The sequence below is a fragment of the Chiloscyllium plagiosum genome, unplaced genomic scaffold (genome assembly GCF_037043375.1).
Source record: "Chiloscyllium plagiosum isolate Xiang-an unplaced genomic scaffold, Cpla_swu_hap1 HiC_scaffold_32, whole genome shotgun sequence".
NCBI lineage: Eukaryota > Metazoa > Chordata > Chondrichthyes > Orectolobiformes > Hemiscylliidae > Chiloscyllium > Chiloscyllium plagiosum.
The window spans coordinates 1,549,901-1,568,862 of NW_028270170.1; the positions used below are offsets into that span (position 1 = coordinate 1,549,901).

The 18,962-nt window shown below is 40.7% G+C and overlaps 1 protein-coding gene across 3 annotated transcripts in view; it reads left to right on the top strand.

The window, feature by feature from the left end:
• The window catches only part of LOC122539702 (zinc finger protein Aiolos-like), a 228,060-nt gene that overhangs the window by 123,722 nt on the left and 85,376 nt on the right, over positions 1 to 18,962 (top strand). For 2 of the 3 annotated variants that reach the window (XM_043674701.2, XM_087977701.1), the window contains exons 4-5: positions 8,360 to 8,614; positions 12,658 to 12,825. In XM_043674701.2, the coding sequence (XP_043530636.1) occupies positions 8,360 to 8,614; positions 12,658 to 12,825 (423 nt within the window). The remainder of the gene's footprint in view (positions 1 to 8,359; positions 8,615 to 12,657; positions 12,826 to 18,962) is intronic. The other variant, XM_043674703.2, reaches the window with a different exon arrangement.

Here is an 18,962-nt window from a genome sequence, read left to right on the forward strand (position 1 = left end):
CTTCCATTACATTGTCTGATTCTATCCCTGTGTTCACTCATTTGTTGTTGAAACCCTCATCCAAACTTTTGTTATATACACATAACTTCTACACTTTGCTGTCTGACCTATCTACCACCCCTCCAGAAAGCCATACTTAAAAAAGCTTTGCTGCTTGCCTACCTTCTAACTCAGAACAAATCCTCTTCAGCAATTATCCCTGTCCTTACTGATCTAAGTTGTACCACAGTGACAAAATGCCTCAATTTTAGAAGCTCTTACCCTTGTTTACAGATTTATTTATGGCCATGTTCCCCCTCTTTAAAATTTTCCAGCTGTACACTAATAAGATCATAAGAAGTAGGAACACGGCAGGCTATTTGGCCTCTTAAGGCTGCTCTATCATTAAGCATGACCATAGTTGATTCAGCATTTTTTCATGCCCACTTTCTTGCGTTTTCCTTGTGAACTTAGATTCTTGATCAATTGTGGATTCAGTCAATCTCAGCTTTAAATAAACACAAGAACACTTCCCCCACAGCTATGGCAGTAAGTTTGAAAGACAGTAACCTTCAGAGAAGAAAATTCTCTTCACCTCGGTCTTAAATTGGTACCTCTTTATCCTGAGACTGTGCTGTCCGTTCTAGATTCTTCCATGAAAGGAAACATCCGCTCAGCATTTACCCTGTTAAGCTCCTTAAGAATCCCATATGTTTCAATGAGATCACCTCTCATTCTTGTAAACTCCAGTGAATAGAGTCCCAACTTGTTCAACCTTTGCTCATAAGACGATCCCTCCAACCGAGGGATCTTCCTAGCAAACCTTCTTTCAATTTCCTCCAATGAAATGATCTCATTCCTTAAATAGGGGGACCAAAACAGCTCACAGTACTCCAGATGTGGTCTCACCAGTTCAGTTGCTGTAAGAGTTCCCCATTCTTACACTCCAACCCCCTTGAAATAAAGGCCAACATTCCATTTGCCTTCCTGATTATCTGTTGTGCTAGCTTTCTGTGTTTCATGCAGATGTGTCCTCAAGTCCCTTTGCAGCTTTCTGCAGTTTTTCTCCATTTAATTAAGACTCTATTCTTCCATCCAAAATGAACAACTTTACAATTTCCCACATTAGAATTCATTTGCCAACTTTTTGCCCAGTGTATTATCTGTCTGTAAATTTCACAATTGCTTTTCCACCTATTTATGTGTCATCTACAAATTTGGCAACAGTACATTTGCTTCCTTTCTCCAAGTGTTTCATATATATTTTAAACAGTCGCAGTTCCAGCACTGATTTCTGTGGAACCTTGCTCATTACCAAGCTGAAAAAGAAACCCTTATCACACTTGCCGTTTCTTGCCCTTTAGCCAATACTCTATTCTCTCCCATATTCTTTAGTATTAATGGGATGGTCAAACTCTGCCATTTCCTTGTTCCATAAAACTATCTCCCAGCTTCATTTTCTAAGGAACTTACGTTCATTTTGACCTCTTCCTTCCATTTTATATATTTAAAGGAGCTCTTATTGTCAGTTTTTATATGCCTAGCCAGTTTGACCTCATAGTTTATTTTCTCCATTTTTATTATCTTTTTAGTTCTTCTTTACTGGATTCTGAAGTTATCCCAGTCTTTGGGGCTATCTCTAACTTACCTGTTTATATGCTTTTGCTTTCAACTTTATATTCTCCTTAACTTCCTTAATTAACCATGTTGGTTTATCCCTCTCTTAGAATCTTTCCAACTTGCTGTGATATGTTTTTGCTGAGAGTCAAGTATTACCTCCTTAAATGTCTGTCTCTACTTGCTTACTGCCTTTCCTGGTATTCTACCTGTCCAGTCCTCTTGAGTTAACTCCTTTTCTTATTTCATTGTTCATTTCATTTAAGTTAAACACAATTGTTTCTGATCCAAGTTTCTCACACTCAAACTGAATATTAAAGTCTGTCATGTTACGGTCACTACTTCCTCACATCTTTTCCTCTGAGGTCATTTGTACTGCCTATACCCATTAACAGATCTAGGAAAGCCTGTTTCCTAGTTAGCTCCATCAACATTGCTGTGGGAAACTATCCCCAATACACACTATGAATTCACTGTCATCGCTACCCTTTCCAACTTAATTGACCTACAATATGAAGATTAAAGTCCCCAATAGTTATTGCTCTATTCTTTTTACATGCTCCTATTATATAATGATATATGGCCTTTCCAACAGTGTGGCAACTGTTTGGAGCTCTGTACACTATTTCTTCCACTGTCTTATTTCCTTTGCTGTCCACTCAGATGGACTCTACACCATCCACTCCTAGATCAGCATTCACAACTGTCCCAGTTTCATCTCTTATTAACAGTGCGACTCCACCTGCTTTTCCTTCCCTCTCTTCTTTCTGAAAGGCCAAATAACCCTGGATTTTTAAGTTCCCAGTTTTGATCATGTTGTAACCATGTATCCATAATGGTGATGAGATCCTATCCAGGTACCTTGATTTGTGCCATCAGCTTTTCTACCTTATTCCAAATATTTTGTGCATCATGATGCAAAGTCTTTAGGTTTGACTTTCTGCCATTTTTAATCATTCTAACATTTCTTTTGTACTGTGGTCCTATTGGCACTTGCCCTTGATTATCCTGTATATGCTTGTGCATTTTCCTGTTATTTCTTTTGTTGCTTTCCTTATTTCTCTTTCCATTGTCACCCTGCTTAGATTCCTATACCCTTGCTGTTCTAATTTAAACCTGCCACGACTAAAATAGCAAATACTTGCCCTGGAATATAAGTCCCCTGCCCAGGTATAACTCATCCTGTTTGCGCTGGTCCTACCTCCCCCAGAACCAATCCCAATGCCTCAGGAATTTGAAACACTCCCCATCATTTCAGCCACACACTCATCTGATATATTCTGCTATTTCTGCTGACTAGCATGTGTCCCTGGTAATAATCCTGAGATCACAAACTTTGAGGTACTAATTTTTAATGTGCTTCCTAACTCCCTATATTTTACTTTTAGAACCTCATCCCTCTTTTCTGCCTATTCATTGGCTGCTCACCCTCCCCCCTCCCTCTAGAATGTCCTGTAGATACCCTGAGACAGGGAGGAAACATATCATCCTGAAACACAGAAATGCCTATCTATTCCCCTTACAATTGAATTCCCAATAACTATTGCAATCCCACACTTTTTACTCATGTGCAGCAGAGCCAATAGTGTTGCAGCAAATTTGACTGTTCCTGGTTTCCCCTGAGAATCTACGCCTATCAACAGTATCCAAAGTGGTTTATCTGTTTTGCAGGGGAATATCCACAGGGGTGTCTTGCCATGCCTGCCTAGTTGTCCTACTCTGTCCATTGGTCATCCATTCCCTTTCTGCCTGTGGAATCTTCGCCTGCAGTGTGACCACCTCTGTGCATGTACTTTCTGTAGTGTTCTCAGTTTCGTGGTTGCTGTACCATGTCCGCAGTCACTGTTCCACCTCTGAAACCCAGACTCCAGGAATGGCAACTCGAGACACTTCCTGTATAAGTGCTGCCCTATAGGATCTGGATGAAGGGATTGGGTGCATTCTGGCAAAGTTTGCCAATGATACGAAGTTAGGCAGACAGGCTGGTAGTTCTGAGGAAGGGGGTGGGGGAGGCTGCAGAAAGATTTAGACAGTTTAAGAGAGTGGTCCAGGAAATGGCAGGACTTCTACACTTAAGGTCCTCGGGAGTGTTGCTGAACAAAGAGACCTTGGAGTGCAGCTTCATAGCTCCTTGAAAGTGGAGTCGCAGATAGTTAGGATAATAAAGAAGACGTTTAGTATGCTTTCCTTTATTGGTCAGACTACTGAGTACAGGAGTTGGGAGGTCATGTTGCAGCTGTACAGGTCATTGAATAGACCACTGTTCGAATTTTGCGTGCATTTCTGGTCTCCTTCCTATCAGAAAGATGTTGTGAAACTTGAAAGGGTTCAGCAAAGATTTACAAGGAAGTTGCCAGGGTTGGAGGATTTGAGCTATAAGGAGAGGTTAAATAGGCTAGTGGGTGACCTTATAGAGGTTTACAAAATCATGAGGGGCATGGATGGGGTAAATAGACAAGGTCTTTTCCCTAGGGTGGGGGAGACTAGAACTAGAGGGCATAGGTTTAGGGTGAGAGGGGAAAGATATAAAAGAGACCTCAGGGGCAATGTTTTCACCCTGAGGGTGGTACGTGTATGGAATGAGCTGCCAGAAGAAGTGGTGGAGGCTGGTACAATTGCAACATTTAAAAGGCATTTGGATGGGTATATGAACAGGAAGGGTTGGGAGGGATATGGGCCGGGTGCTGGCTGGTAGGACTAGATTGGGCTGGGATATCTGGTCGGCATGGACAAGTTGGTATGAATGGTCTGTTTCTGTGCTGTACATCTCTATGACTTTATGGCTGATGAAATTCAACATGAGCAAGCGCGAGGTCTTACGCTTTGTAAAAAAGAATACAGGCATGGACTATTTTCTAAACAGTGAGAAAATTCCTAAAGCCAAAGTACAAAGGGATCTGGGAGTGCTAGTCCAGGATTCTCTAAAGGTTGACTTGCAGGTTGAGTCCATGGTTAAGAAAGCAGATGTAATGTTATCATTTATCTCAAGAGGGTTGGAATATAAAAGCAGTGATGTGCTACTGAGACTTTATAAAGCTCTAGTTAGATCCCATTTAGAAGACTGAGTCCACTCTTGGGCCCCACACCTCAAGAAGGACATATTGGCACTGGAGCCTGTCCAATGGAGATTCACACAGATGATCCCTGGAATGGTAGGCCTAACATACAATGAATGGCTGAGGAACCTGGGATTGTATTCATTAGAGTTTAGAAGGTTGAGGGGAGGTCTAATAGAAACTTGCAAGATAATGCATGGCTTAGAAAGAGTGGACGCTGGGAATTTGTTTCCATTAGGTGGGGAGACTAGGACCGTGAGGGTCAATTTAGAATAAGGAAATTAGGAGACATTTCTTCAGCCAGAGAGTAGTGGGCCTGTGGAATTCATTGCCATGGAGCTCAGTGGAGGCCGGGACATTAAATGTCTTCAAGGTAGAGATTGATAAGTTGTTGATCTTGCAAGGATTGAAGGGTTACGGGAGGGTGCAGATCAGTGGAGTTGAAATGCCCATCAGCCCATGACTGAATGGCGGAGTGGACTCGATGGCTGAATGGCCTTACTTCCACTCCTATGTCTCATGGTCTTATGGCCCTGGGCTCTGGAAATGTACCCAGCTTGCCCCACAGTGCAAAGGGAGCAGACCATGGCTTTGAGCGAGCTCACCTGTCAAGACTTACCCTTTCGGATGAAACCTTTAGAGGTGACCCCAATCCAAATGCTTCTGAAATTATACTAAACCTGTTCTCTAATTAGCTACCTTCAAATGTGTACCTCTGATCTCTGAATTGTTCCAAGGGCCCTCTTCTGGCACAATGATAGTGTCCCAACCCCTAGATTGGGAGACCTGGGTTCCAGTCTCCCCTGCTGTCATAACATCTCTGAACAGGTTGATTAGAAAATTAGGCTTAAAAGTTTTTTTTAAAATTGTTCCAATTCTGACCTTTTCAGCATCCCTGGTCTTAAATGCACCTGCATTAGTGAAACCCCCTCAGCTGCCTGGACCATAAACTCTAGAATTTACTCCCTCGACTTCTCCCCTTTTCTTCTTTTACCTCCTTAAAGAAGCTCCATAAAGCCAACATTTTAGGTCAAGCTGTTGGTCACCTACCCTGATATCTCCTTACAAAACTCAGTGTTTGAAATGCTTAGGAACATTTGCTATATTAAAAGCTCTATATAAATGCAAGAATTAGAGTGGATCAGAAACAGAGACATTCTGAAGAGTACACTATTTATTTTAATTGTCTGTGTACTTAGTCTTGAGAGATTTGTTAGCATTTTATAATATCCTAAAATAAAAGCAAAATACTGTAGAGGCTGTAAATTGGAAATAAAAGCAGAAAGTGCTGGAAAAGCTCAGCAGATCTGGCAGCATATGTGGAGAGAGAGAAACAGAGTTGATGTTTCAAGTCCAGTATGACTAATATAACATTGATATTGTAGCCTGCTCCTTTGCAATATTTTATAATACCCTACTTTATCTTGGGCATTTTTAATGCCAATATTCTGCCCTTTGCTACTCTGTATTCCTCAGCACATTCCACAGGTGCTGCACATTCTGGGTCACCTTACCAAAATGACCTTTAGAAATACAGAGGTCTTTACATTGTCAGGAGATTTTGGACCAGAGTTGTTTGAGGGAAAGAAAGGTAGAAGGAATTGCAGCTAAACTCTAACTTGTCAACACTGAATGTTCATGTTTAGATTAGTTTAGATTACTTAGTGTGGAAACAGGCCCTTCGGCCCAACAAGTCCACACTGACTCTCCGAAGAGCAACCCACCCAGACTCATTCCCCTACATTTACCCCTTCACCTAACATTGCAGGCAATTTAGCATGGCCAACTCACCTAACGTGCACGTTTTGGACTGTGGGAGAAAACTGGAGCACCCGGAGAAAACCCACACAGACACGGGGAGAATGTGCAAACTCCTCACAGACAGTTGCCTGAGGCGAGAATTGTGAGGCAGCAGTGCTAACCACTGTGCCACCGTGCTGCCCACAATTCTGGCATGGGAGATGAGACAAATCAGGAGTATGAGCTACAATTAATTTTTACAAACTCAATTGAAGAAAACCTAGGTCACTTTCGGGACCTTCCTTAAAAACATAATTTATTCAGTGCATAATTAAGTTTGCCTGTCAGTCTCTTAACTTCTTAAGATATTACGACTGTGTTCTTGTTCTTCATGGGTCTTGCATTAATTCTGACAAAGAGAACAAGTTGGTAAAAACAAGGACTGCAGATGCTGGAAACTAGATTCTAGATTAGAGTGGTGCTGGAAAAGCACAGCAGTTCAGGCAGCCTCCGAGGAGCAGGAAAATCGACGTTTCGGGCAAAAGCCCTTCATCAGGAATACAGGCAGAGTGCCTGCAGGGTGGAGAGATAAATGAGATACCTCTCCACCCTGCAGGCACTCTGCCTCTATTCCTGATGAAGGGCTTTTGCCCGAAACGTCGATTTTCCTGCTCCTTGGAGGCTGCCTGAACTGCTGTGCTTTTCCAGCACCACTCTAATCTAGAAAGAGAACAAGTTGCTGGGTGACTGCACACGCCCAGGTTTGCACTGACATTGCTCCAGAAAACGGCCAAGATTCCTTAACGAGCCACTAGGAATTGACTGATGTAGTTTCACCTTGGTCTTCATTCAGGATAATCACACAGCAACACAGCTGAAGTGAGTAATTCCATGTGGAGAAGTTGAGCATTGTCCTCTGTTGCCTTGGGAGTGTGCACCATTGAATGTGCACTGCATTATTGTGTTGACCAGCCTGTCCTTTTATATGTCACTTAGTTGCACTTATGTTTATAACCAGTTGGAATGACTAATGATTGTTTTCTGACATCCTTGTGAAGATGTTCATACAATAGAATTGGATTGAGAATGTGATGTTAAATTAGTCATTGTCCTGTTCAGGTTAGCAGATGGTGGAAACTTTAATTCAACCAACTAGGCATGATTGGAATTCACAAACAAGAAGTGAAATACCATAGTCTAAATTCATTGCAGAACAAAGTCCTCTTTAGGACTGTTTGCTTAATTGAAATTAAGATGAATATTCAGAATACTAATTTACTGCTTACATTTTTCCAGTCTACCTTTCACCTGCTGGATATCGTAAAATCACAATGGCTCAGATTACAGGCTGAATCAGTTTTATTGTAATTGTTAAAGGGTACTCTTCTACCAGAGGATTTGCTGTTTGTCCTACGCATCCTCTGTAGCTCATCTGCACCACTTTGTGATGCCCCTAAGTCTCGGTTGACCACTCTTTCTGCTGTCCTCCACATTGCCCTTGAGAGCAGGGATCTCTGTAGCTCTGTTCAAATGACCCAACCACTGACATTTACTTTTCATGTGACTCTTTGTTTATCTTATGGTCTGTAGCTAGAATCTACATCTTAGCAGCCATATTTCAAAGGCCTCTATTTTTTCCTTAGCTGTTTACTTATTACCCAGGTTTTTGAGGCACACAGCAAAATGGATAGCTTATGATACCTTCTCAATATTTTCCTTGTTACAAGCTTGAATTTTCTTGTGAACACATTCTTCACCAAGTTTTTATGCCTACCTGTATCCTTCTTCACCCCCTCAGTTACATTTTGTCTTAAGTAAATGGAGTAATTATTACTAATTTAATTGTTTTATGACGGTTTTAAGTTTTTTATTGAAAAATTAATATTATTAAAAAGGATTAAGTATATTTTGACACAATATTATTCTCTAAGATTAAACTAACAGTTATGTTATTGTATGTTGTACAGCAGATGCAGTAAGACCTGATTATGATGAAAGTGAACAAGCTCTTGCTGTAAGGGAGGAAGGGTGTCATGCTGAAGAGTTTGGAGGAACCAACAGCAACCTGCTGGAAAATGAAAACTATGACGGGGATCATTTCAACAATCGACCAACTTCAGCCGATGGTATTAGAGCATCTAATGGAAAACTGACATGTGATATCTGTGGACTGTCATGTGTTGGGCCAAATGTCCTCATGGTACACAAGCGAAGCCACACTGGTAATTGGTGTTACTAAATTTACAGTACAAGACAATAATCCATGCATTTTACAGTGGAACCAATTTAAATGCATAACATTTAAACAAATATCACACTTCAGTGCTATTTTAGTTAATATATAATTGTTTTATCTCTTGAATACAGGGCTTTTTAACTTGTAATATGTTTTACGAATGCTTAAATGCTGAGGGTGGGGTGAGGGAGAGAGTTTGAGCTTCGCATTCTCTATAGGCATTGTCAGTACAATATTGTACTGTTTTAACCTCTACTTAGCAGCATTGGTTAGCTCAGTTTATGATGTAGAGTGATGCTAACAGCTTGGGTTCAGTTCCCACACCAGCTATGGTAACCATGAAGGATTCTCCTTGACACCCTTTTTGCTCACCTGAGACATAATGACTGTCAGGTTAAACCACGATCATTTGTGTCTCTCTAATGAGACAGCAGCGCTATGGCCTGGTAGGACTAGAGCAACTTTACTGTTTACAGTGACGTATCCTAATTTTTAGTCAAAGTTGAATTTCCTGATGACAGTGCTCAATGGCTAGTGAAACATGCACTCTTATAAGTACTGTTCCATGATAGATGCATATTAAAAGATAATGTTTGAACAATCCTCCAATGGAATATGTATTCTTTACTGGTGTCCTTGTCACTATTGACAAGTAATCAGGTACTCATTCATTGGCCAGTGTTTGTTGCGCGTACCATGTGCACAATTGGCCAATAGGAGATATGCTTAGTGATGTCATGTGAGTGTCCAATGAGACTGTGTTGCAACAGAATGTGAACTTCATTTTCCCCTTACATTTATACAAATTGGAAGATTTGTTCATTTCTAGAAACTTAAAAGTGCAAATCATCCAATTTCCTAACAATCCAGTCGACATTTACAGGAGAACTTAAACTGAAGCTTAAGCAACACTGAATCTATTCAGTATTTGATAATAGTTCCAAAAATTGTCAATACATTCTACAATAATATTAAATGAAGCTTAGCAAAGAAAGTAATGTGATTGAAATATTGGAAAAACCAACTGATATTTCAAATTTTCAGATGTGGACTCTAAGGAACCAGAATCTGTAGCTCACATCTCTTTCTATATAGCTGACTATAGGTTTACAGAATGGTTACAACATAGAAGAATGCATTTTGAACTGTGGTCTCTGTACTGGCCCTCCAAAGGTGTAATTCATCCAATACCATTCCCTACCAAAATTGGTGTGATGGTAAATGTGCAGAGGAAAGCCTTAGGCTACAAGAGGGTATACATGGACTGGTCAGATAGGCTGATCAATGACAAATGGAATTCAATTTGGATAACTGTGAGGTGGTGCACCTGTGCAGGACAAACAAGGCAAAGGAATGCATGATGAACATTAGGACCCTGGGAAGTTCCAAAGACCAGAGGACCTTGGTGTACATGTAAACCAGTCCCTTAAAGCATCAGGACAGGTAGATAAAGCGGTTCTGAAGATATATGCGATTTTTGCCTTTATTAGCCAAGGCACAGAGTTAAACAACAGGAATGTTATGGTTGAACTATATAAAACATTGGTTAAGCCACAGCTAGAGTATTGTGTGCACTTCTGGAATTGACATTATGTGATAGCTCTGGACAAGGTCAGAGGAGATTTACCAGGATGTCATCTAGACTGGACAGTTTTGGTTATGAAGAAAGATTGGACAGACTAGGGATGTTTTCCTTAGAGGAAACATAATCAAGATGTATAAAATTATCTCGTGCAAAGGTAGTATGTTCGGGAAGAAACGTTTCCCCTTGATGGAGGGTCATGACTGGGTTTTGAGGGGGGCGGTGGGTGCATTAATTTAAGGTAAGGGACAGAAGGTTTAGAGGAGATGAAAAGAAAAACATTTTCACCGAGAGGGTGGTGGAATCTGGAAGTTGCTGCTTGTAAGATTGAATCTCTCATAACATTGAAGAAATATTTAGATGTTCAGTTGCCATATATGGCTATGGACCAAGTGTTGGAAAATGGGATTAAGGGTTATTTTCAACCTGCGTGGAAGTAATGACTGAAGGGCTGTTTTCTGTGGTAGATCTTTATGACTATAATAATCCAGTTCTTTTTTGACTGCCGAAATTAAATATGTCTCTATCAGGCATACTCTTAGACAGTGCATAGCACTTTTCTTTCTGAATGAATTGATTTGTTATTTACAACAATACCTTATTTTGGTTGTTCAGCTGCATAAGGTTTGGAAGTTTCTGTCAGAAAAGGAAAAACATTTGTGAGATTTATTTGTATACTGATGTTAATCACTTTCCCCAGTACTTTCTCAGAACATGCTGTTTAAAATTCCTTGTACTGTTGGGTATTACCTTTGGCACATGTAATTTGAGTTGAGTTGGAGGTAAACCCAGGCTCTGAGGTAACTTAGTCATAAAAATCGTTGTTACAGATGTTCAGAATTCTGCCATCTAGCTGTGAGTAGTGAAAAGTAGTCACATTGAACAAGGCTGTTTGCAATTTGTAAAGCACCATTACTAATTTTTAGGATCATTGGAGTGCTCAAAATTTATCCTTGGGATTCTAGGGATTTTTCAAGAGCCCTGGAAAATTGTGGCTATTGTTTTGTTTCTTATCTTCCAACAAGTTGGATCTCACTTTAAAACACCATTAAAATTTGAAAAGTTAGACTTTACTGAAATGATGCATGTTACTCAACATTAATGTGAGCCTCATGAGACATTCATTCCTTTATGGAATAGATTGAGGAAGTCAGCATAAAGTCCTAGCTGGAAGCTACATTCAGCAATTCAAGTTCATTTGCTTCAATTATACACTGCAGTGGTGAGGTCACATCTTTAAATACTGTGCACAATTTTGGTCTCTGTTTAAGGAAGGTTGTAATGAATTGAGGTGGTTCCAAGGAGGTTCACTGGATTAATACCTGGAATGAGTGGGTTGTCATATGAGGAAAGATTCAACAGGCTGGACTTGTTTCCACTGGAATTTAAGGAGAAAGTGAGGACTGCAGATGCTGGAGATCAGAGCTGAAAATGTGTTGCTGGAAAAGCGCAGCAGGTCAGGCAGCATCCAAGGAGCAGGAGAATCGACGTTTCAGGCATGAGCCCTTCTTCAGGAATCCTGATTTACTGGGAGCGATGCCTAAAAATTAGGGGTCAAGCTTCAATTACAGACATAAGTGGAAATGTTTTCTCAGCGGGTTGTGAGACTTTGGAACTCCTTTCCCTCCTTCCTGGAGGAAGAATTATTGAGTACTTTTAAAGCAGAGAGAGAGATTCCTGTTAGCCAGGGGACTTGAAGGTTGTCTGGAATGGATGGGAATGTGGAACTTGGAACATAGCAGATCAGCTAAGAGAATAGAGTGACGGAACAGGCTTGACAGCCAGAATAGCCTACTCCTAATTTGTACATGCAATATAGTTCAAGTTGTTCAGTGCCAAATACATGTTCCTGACCATCACTTTAAATTTTAATAGAGGATTCATGTTTAACATTCACATAGCATGTCACAGATGTGTCAGGTGCTCAGGCACACGTTCATTGTGTTTTAACAGTGGACAGGTGGGAAATCATAGAAGGTGCACTTCCAGCAGGAGCAACTGCTGAAACTACCTTTAGTAGCTGGCCAGCAACTATTTCTCTCACATTTTTGAGTTTTCTTTGTTTTTCATGATTTGCAGGAGCCAGTGTTGGACTGGGGTGGACAAAATTAAAAATCATGCAACACCAGGTTACAGTTCAATAGGTTTATAGGAAGCATGAGTTTTCGGAGCGCTGCTTCTTCATCAGGTTGTTGTACAGCGCTCCAAAAGCTAGCGCTTCCAAATAAACCTGTTGGACTATAACCTGGTGTTGTGTGATTTTTAACTTTGTTTTTCATGAAAGACTTTAGCACAAGGGGGTACTGTGATCTTGTGATACGCTCTAGAACAATCTGTTCCTCACCATACCAACCCCCTTCTCGCCAAAATTACATGAATGCTTTTGTATGCGATATGGATGAACTGCTTAAATTATTAATTGTTTCTTCAATCTCTTGCTTTTGCAGGTGAGCGGCCATTTCATTGTAATCAGTGTGGAGCATCCTTTACTCAGAAAGGCAATCTTTTGCGCCACATAAAGCTTCATACTGGTGAGAAGCCGTTCAAATGTCACCTTTGTAATTACGCCTGTCGACGCAGAGACGCTCTGTCAGGTCACCTGCGTACACATTCCAGTAAGTTGATCAGTGAATTCAATTATTTAGCGTCATCAAAAATTTTGACATTGTTTCAGATCGAGTTCCAAGAAGTATGAGTAAAGGTCATGATTTGCATGCAAGCTTCATTTGAGGAAATAGGCCAGAAGATATCAAACTATTTCATATTTATAAAATTATAATTTCAAGGAGATATGTAAAATGTTGTCAGAACAGTAAATTTCAGTGATTTTTTTTGTTGACTGCCAGGTTTGTTTGGAAAATACTGATTAAAGTTCTATTTTCTCTGTAGTGATGTAGGACTCATCAAAAGAAACAGAAAATGTTATTAATGATGACCTATTGAATGTTTGACTTTATGTTTAGTTTTTTTTCAGAGTAATTTGCAATGACCTTTACAACCTGTTCAACTATTCTACTTGTATAGATCAACTTTGAATGTTTCAAAAGTTATCCAGTTTCTCAGTATCTTCATGTGATTATTGTGGACAAGGAAGACTACACAGTTCATTATGATTCGTCCATCTGAAAAGACTAAGTTGCTCCGAATGCACAATCCAATTGCTCTTCAATTATTTCAGAGCATTTATTTCCACTATCCTAACTGAAAGTCAATTTATTTCCTCATAGCTTAGCACATCTACCACTTGGAATCAGGCAGGTTCATTTTTGTACTTTAATTTCTCACTTTTGCCTGGTTGACCAAGTTGAATTCAGTGCAATAAAACTATAGCTTCTGCAACTTCCTGTCCATTCACTCTGACTTCCAGCATCTGCAGTCCTTACTGTCTCCTAGTCAATGAAATGATATACTTTGGTCAGGACTTGGACTTGTGAACTTTAACATTCTGATAGCTTTCTTCAGAACTGATGAAGAGTCATTGGATTTGAAATGTTAATTCTGCTTTCTTTCCCCAACAATGCTGCCAGACCTGCTGAGTTTTGCCAGCAATTTCTGTTTTTGTTTCAGATCTCTAGCATCTGCAGTTCTTTGTTTTATTTTACTTGTAAAGTTGTGCCAGATCAAAAACAATTTCCCAGAAATATGCCAGAAAAGGGCCAATCTGTATTATAACTAAGCCATCCGTTACCACTCTGTGCCATATTACTGATCAGACAGTGCTGTTGGTGGACATTTTGTGAAGTATCAATTACTTGTTCCCATCTCAACATCACATTCTCCTGCCTTTGTAGTGATGATCAATGCCTTTTCACTGAGTCTCAAATGATACTTGTTGCAAATCAATATACCATTTGTATGAAAATTGCCTTAATGTTATAGCATTGTTGGACATTGGGACCGGTTCTAGGGAAGGTGGGACTATTACAAAAGGGACGGTCTACATCTAAACCACCGGAACCAATGTCCTTGGGGGAGTTTTTGCTACTGCTGTTGGGGAAGTTTTAAACTAACGTGGCAGGGGACTGGGAACCAGAAGAGAAAACAAGTAGGCAGCGAGGTGAAGACTGCAGACTGTAAGAATAATGAAGATAGCATTAATAAAGGGAAGAATAGGCAGCGAGCAGGTGAACACAAAAGAACTGGTGGCCTGAAGTGCACTACTTTAATGCAAGGAGTATAGTGTGTAAGGTAGATGAACTTAGGGCTTGGATTGGGTGGCATAATGGCACAGTGGTTAGCACTGCTGCCTCACAGCGCCAGAGACCCGGGTTTAATTCCCGCCTCAGGCGACTAACTGTGTGGAGTTTGGACGTTCTCCCCGTGTCTGCGTGGGTTTCCTCCGGGTGCTCCGGTTTCCTCCCACAGTCCAAAGATGAGCAGGTCAGGTGAATTGGCCGTGCTAAATTGCCCATAGTGTTAGGTAAGGGGTAAACGTAGGGGTATGGGTGGGTTGCGCTTCGGCGGGGCGGTGTGGACTTGTTGGGTCGAAGGGCCTGTTTCCACACTGTAAGTAATTTAATCTAATCTAATTGATGCCTGGGAGTATGACATTATTGCCATCACAGAGACTTGGTTGAAGGGCATGATGATTGGCAACTAAATGTTCCAGGATATAGGCGCTTCAGACAGGACAGGGAGGGAAGTAAAAGAGGGGGTGGAGTTGCATTGCTTGTCAGGGATGATATCACGGCTGTGCTAAAGGAAGACACTATGGTGGTCTTGGGTAGTGAGGCATTATGGGTGGAGCTGAGAAATAAGGGTGCAGTTACATTGTTGGGGGCTGTATTACAGACCTCCCAACAGTGAGCGTGAGGTAGAAGAACAAATAGGTAAACAGATTATGAATAGATGTAGAGGCAATAGGGTAGTGGTGATGGGAGATTTTAATTTTCCCAACATTGACTGGGATACACTTAGTGTCAGAGGTCTGGATGGATTAGAATTTGTATGAAGCGTCCAGGAGAGTTTTCTAGAGCAGTATATCAATAGTCCGACGAGGGAAGGGGCCATATTGGACCTGGTACTGGAGAATGAGCCAGGACAAGTGGTAGAAGTTGTGGTGCGGGATTTCTTTGGGAACCGTGACCACAATTCTGTAAGTTTTATAATTCTCTAGATAAAGAAGAGAGTGGTCCTAAGGGAAAAAGTGCTAAACTGGGCCAAGGCCAATTATATCAAAATTAGGCTGGAGCTGGGAAATGTGGATTGGACACAGCTATTTGAAGGGAAGTCTACATTTGAGATGTGGGCGGTTTCAAAGATAGGTTAAAGATAGTGCAGGATAGGCATGTCCCGTTGAAGGCAAAGGATAAGAAGGGCAAGATTCGTGAACTGTGGATGACAGGAGAAATTGTACGACTAGCCAAGAAGAAAAGGGGAGCGTACATAACGTCTAGGCAGCTAAGAACAGAACGAGCCCTGGAGGAATATCGGAAGAGTAGCACAAGTCTAAAACAAGGAATCAAGCGGGCTAAAAGGGATCATGAAATAATTTTAGCTAGCAGAATTAAGGAAAATCCCAAAGCATTTTATTCTTATATAAGAAGCAAGTGGGTAACTAGAGAAAGGATTGGTCCACTAAAAGATAATGAAGGAAGGCTGTGTGTCGAACCTGAGAGAATGGGTGAGATTCTGAATGATTACTTTGCATCAGTGTTCACTGAGGAGAGGAACATGATGAATGTTGCGATTAGAGATAGAAGTTTGATTAGCCTGGATCATGTTGGCATAAGTAGGGAAGATGTGATGGGTAGGCTAGAGGTTCTTAAGGTGGACAAATCCCCAGGACCGGATGGGCTCTATCCCATGTTGCTGAGGGAAGAGAGAGAGAGAGGAAATAGCTGGGGCCCTGACAGATACCTTTGTGGCATCCATAAATACAGGTGAGGTGCCAGAGGACTGGAACGTTGCTCATGTTGTCCCCCTGTACAAGAAGGGTAGTAGGGAAATTCCTGGTAACTACAGGCCAGTGAGCCTGACGCCGGTGGTGGGGAAGTTGCTGGAGAGGGTACTGAGAGATAGGATCTATTTATATTTGGAAAGGAGTGAGCTTATCGGTGATGGGCAACATGGTTTTGTGTGGGGGAGATCGTGCCTTACCAACTTAATAGAGTTCTTTGAGGAAGTGACCAAGTTGTTAGATGAAGGAAGGACTGTTGATGTCATATACATGGACTTTAGTAAGGCGTTTGATAAGGTTCCCCATTGTAGACTAATGGAGAAAGTGAAGTCTCATGGTGTGCAGGGTGTTCTAGCTAGGTGGATAAAGAATTGGTTGAGCAACAGCAGACAGAGAGTAGTAGTTGAAGGGAGTTTCTCGAAATGGAGAAAGGTGACCAGTGGTATTCCACAGGGGTCAGTACTGGGGCTACTGTTGTTTGTAATATACATAAATGATCTGGAAGAGGGCACTGTTGGTATGGTCAGCAAGTTTACAGATGACAAAAAGTTTGGTGGAGTGGCAGAAAGCATAAGGGACTGTCAGAGAATACAGGAGGATATAGATAGACTGGAGAGTTGGGCGGAAAAGTGGCAGATGGCTTTCACCTAGACAAATGTGAGGTGATACATTTAGGCAAGTCTAAATCTAGGGCCAATTATACAATGAATGGAAGAGCCTTGGGAAAAGTTGATGGGCAGAGAGATCTGGGAGTGCAGGTCCATTGTACCCTGAAGATTGCTGCACAGGTGGATAAAGTGGTCAAGAAGGCATACAGTATGCTTACTTCATTGGATGGGGTATTGAGTATAAGAGCTGGCAAGTCATGTTAAAATTGTACAAGACATTGGTTCGGCTGCATTTAGAATACTGTGTACAGTTCTGGGCGCCACATTACCAAAAGGATGTGGACGCTTTGGAGAGGGTGCAGAGAAGGTTGACGAGGATGTTGCCTGGTATGGAAGGTGCTAGCTATGAGGAGAGGTTGAGTAGGTTAGGTTTGTTTTCATTAGAAAAAAGGAGATTGAGGGGGGACCTGATTGAGGTTTATAAAATCATGAAGGGTATAGACGGGGTGGATAGAGACAAGCTTTTTTCTAGGGTGAAGGATTCAATAACGAGAGGTCATGCTTTCAAGGTGAGAGGTGGAAAGTTTAAGGCGGATACACGCAGCAAGTATTTCACACAGAGAGCGGTGGGCATTTGGAACACGTTGCCAGCAGAGGTGGTAGAGGCAGGCATGGTTAGATTCATTTAAGATGTTAAAAATCACACAACACCAGGTTATAGTCCAACAGGTTTAATTGGAAGCATACTAGCTTTCGGAGCGACGCTCCTTCATCAGGTGATGAAGGAGCATCGCTCTGAAAGCTAGTGTGCTTCCAATTAAACATGTTGGACTATAACCTGGTGTTGTGTGATTTTTAACTTTGTACACCCCAGTCCAACACCGGCATCTCCAAATCATTTAAGATGTGTCTGGACAGATGCATGAGTAGGTGGGGAGCAGAGGGATGCAGATGCTGAGGAATTGACCGACAGGTTTAGACAGTACATTTGGATTGGCTGAGGCTTGGAGGGCCGAAGGGCCTGTTCCTGGGCTGTAAATTTTCTTTGTTCTTTGTTCTTCTTTATCCCTTTCCTTGTGTTTAACCAAAATGTTAGTAAATCATTTAATTTTTCTTATTTGTAGTAGCCTTTCAAATGTAAATTTAACTTTTAATATTCTGTTATCAAAATAGAAAACAATATTTATCGTTCCAGAAATTGTATTTTTTATGATCTAGCTTTATAAAATTAATTTGCTGTACTTGTAACTTCATGGTTTTAATATCAGTGAATTAAAATCTCAAGTGGCACAAAATTGACTTTCTGAAACAAAAACATTTAGAATGGTTCAATTTCAAAACCAAAAGCAAAGGGTTCTAAAAATGTACCAAGAAAGTGTTAAAATATGGACCCATTAAACCTCATAATTTAATAAAACTTATAAATGCTAAAAGACTTAAAATAGACAAGTCTGCAAGACCTGATGGTTTCCACCCAGACTATTAGAACGAATGCTAACATACTGCAGAGGTTTTAAACCTGAAATAAATGTAAAAAATGTTGGAAATACACTGCTGTTTAGAGAAATTGAAAGAGAAATTATTTAACCAACATTTCAGAATCATCAAACCTGAAATCTTGTTTCTCTCTCCACAAATATTACCAAATCTTCTGAGTATTTCTAGGATTTTCCCTTTGTTAGCGAATTTTGAGAAGATTGAGATTCTGGATGTAGGTTTGCTTGCTGTTCGTAAAAACGAACCTTCCAGCTCAGTGAGCAAACCTACATTCATTTTCCCTCTTTATTAAAATAAGCTTGACGAGGATCATGTAAATATAGCTGTTATAATTTTCTACAGTATTTTCAATCTAGAAATTGTGTTTTCAGGTTGGAAAATGGTACTCCATGAATAAAAAGAGACGGTGAAACCAGTAACTTCAGACTTATTAGTTTGGTGGTCAGGTTACTGGAGAGAATAACTGAGTATTTGGGAGGTTTTCAATTGATCATAGAGAAACAGGATGTACTTGTGATTGTCAGGTTACTTTTGACAAACTTAGTTGAGATTATGAAGAGAACCATAGCATGGTGCTTAAGGGAATGTCTATGGAAGATGTCTGTAAGGACTTCCGGAAAATATTTTGTAAGGTCCTGCAGCAGAGGTTCAAAGTAAAAATTAGAGCATTTGGAATTGGAAAGGAGAACAAGAAAACGTTTTTAAATGGAGAAAAGCCGCAGAAATTTGCAATACAATGGGCTTTTGG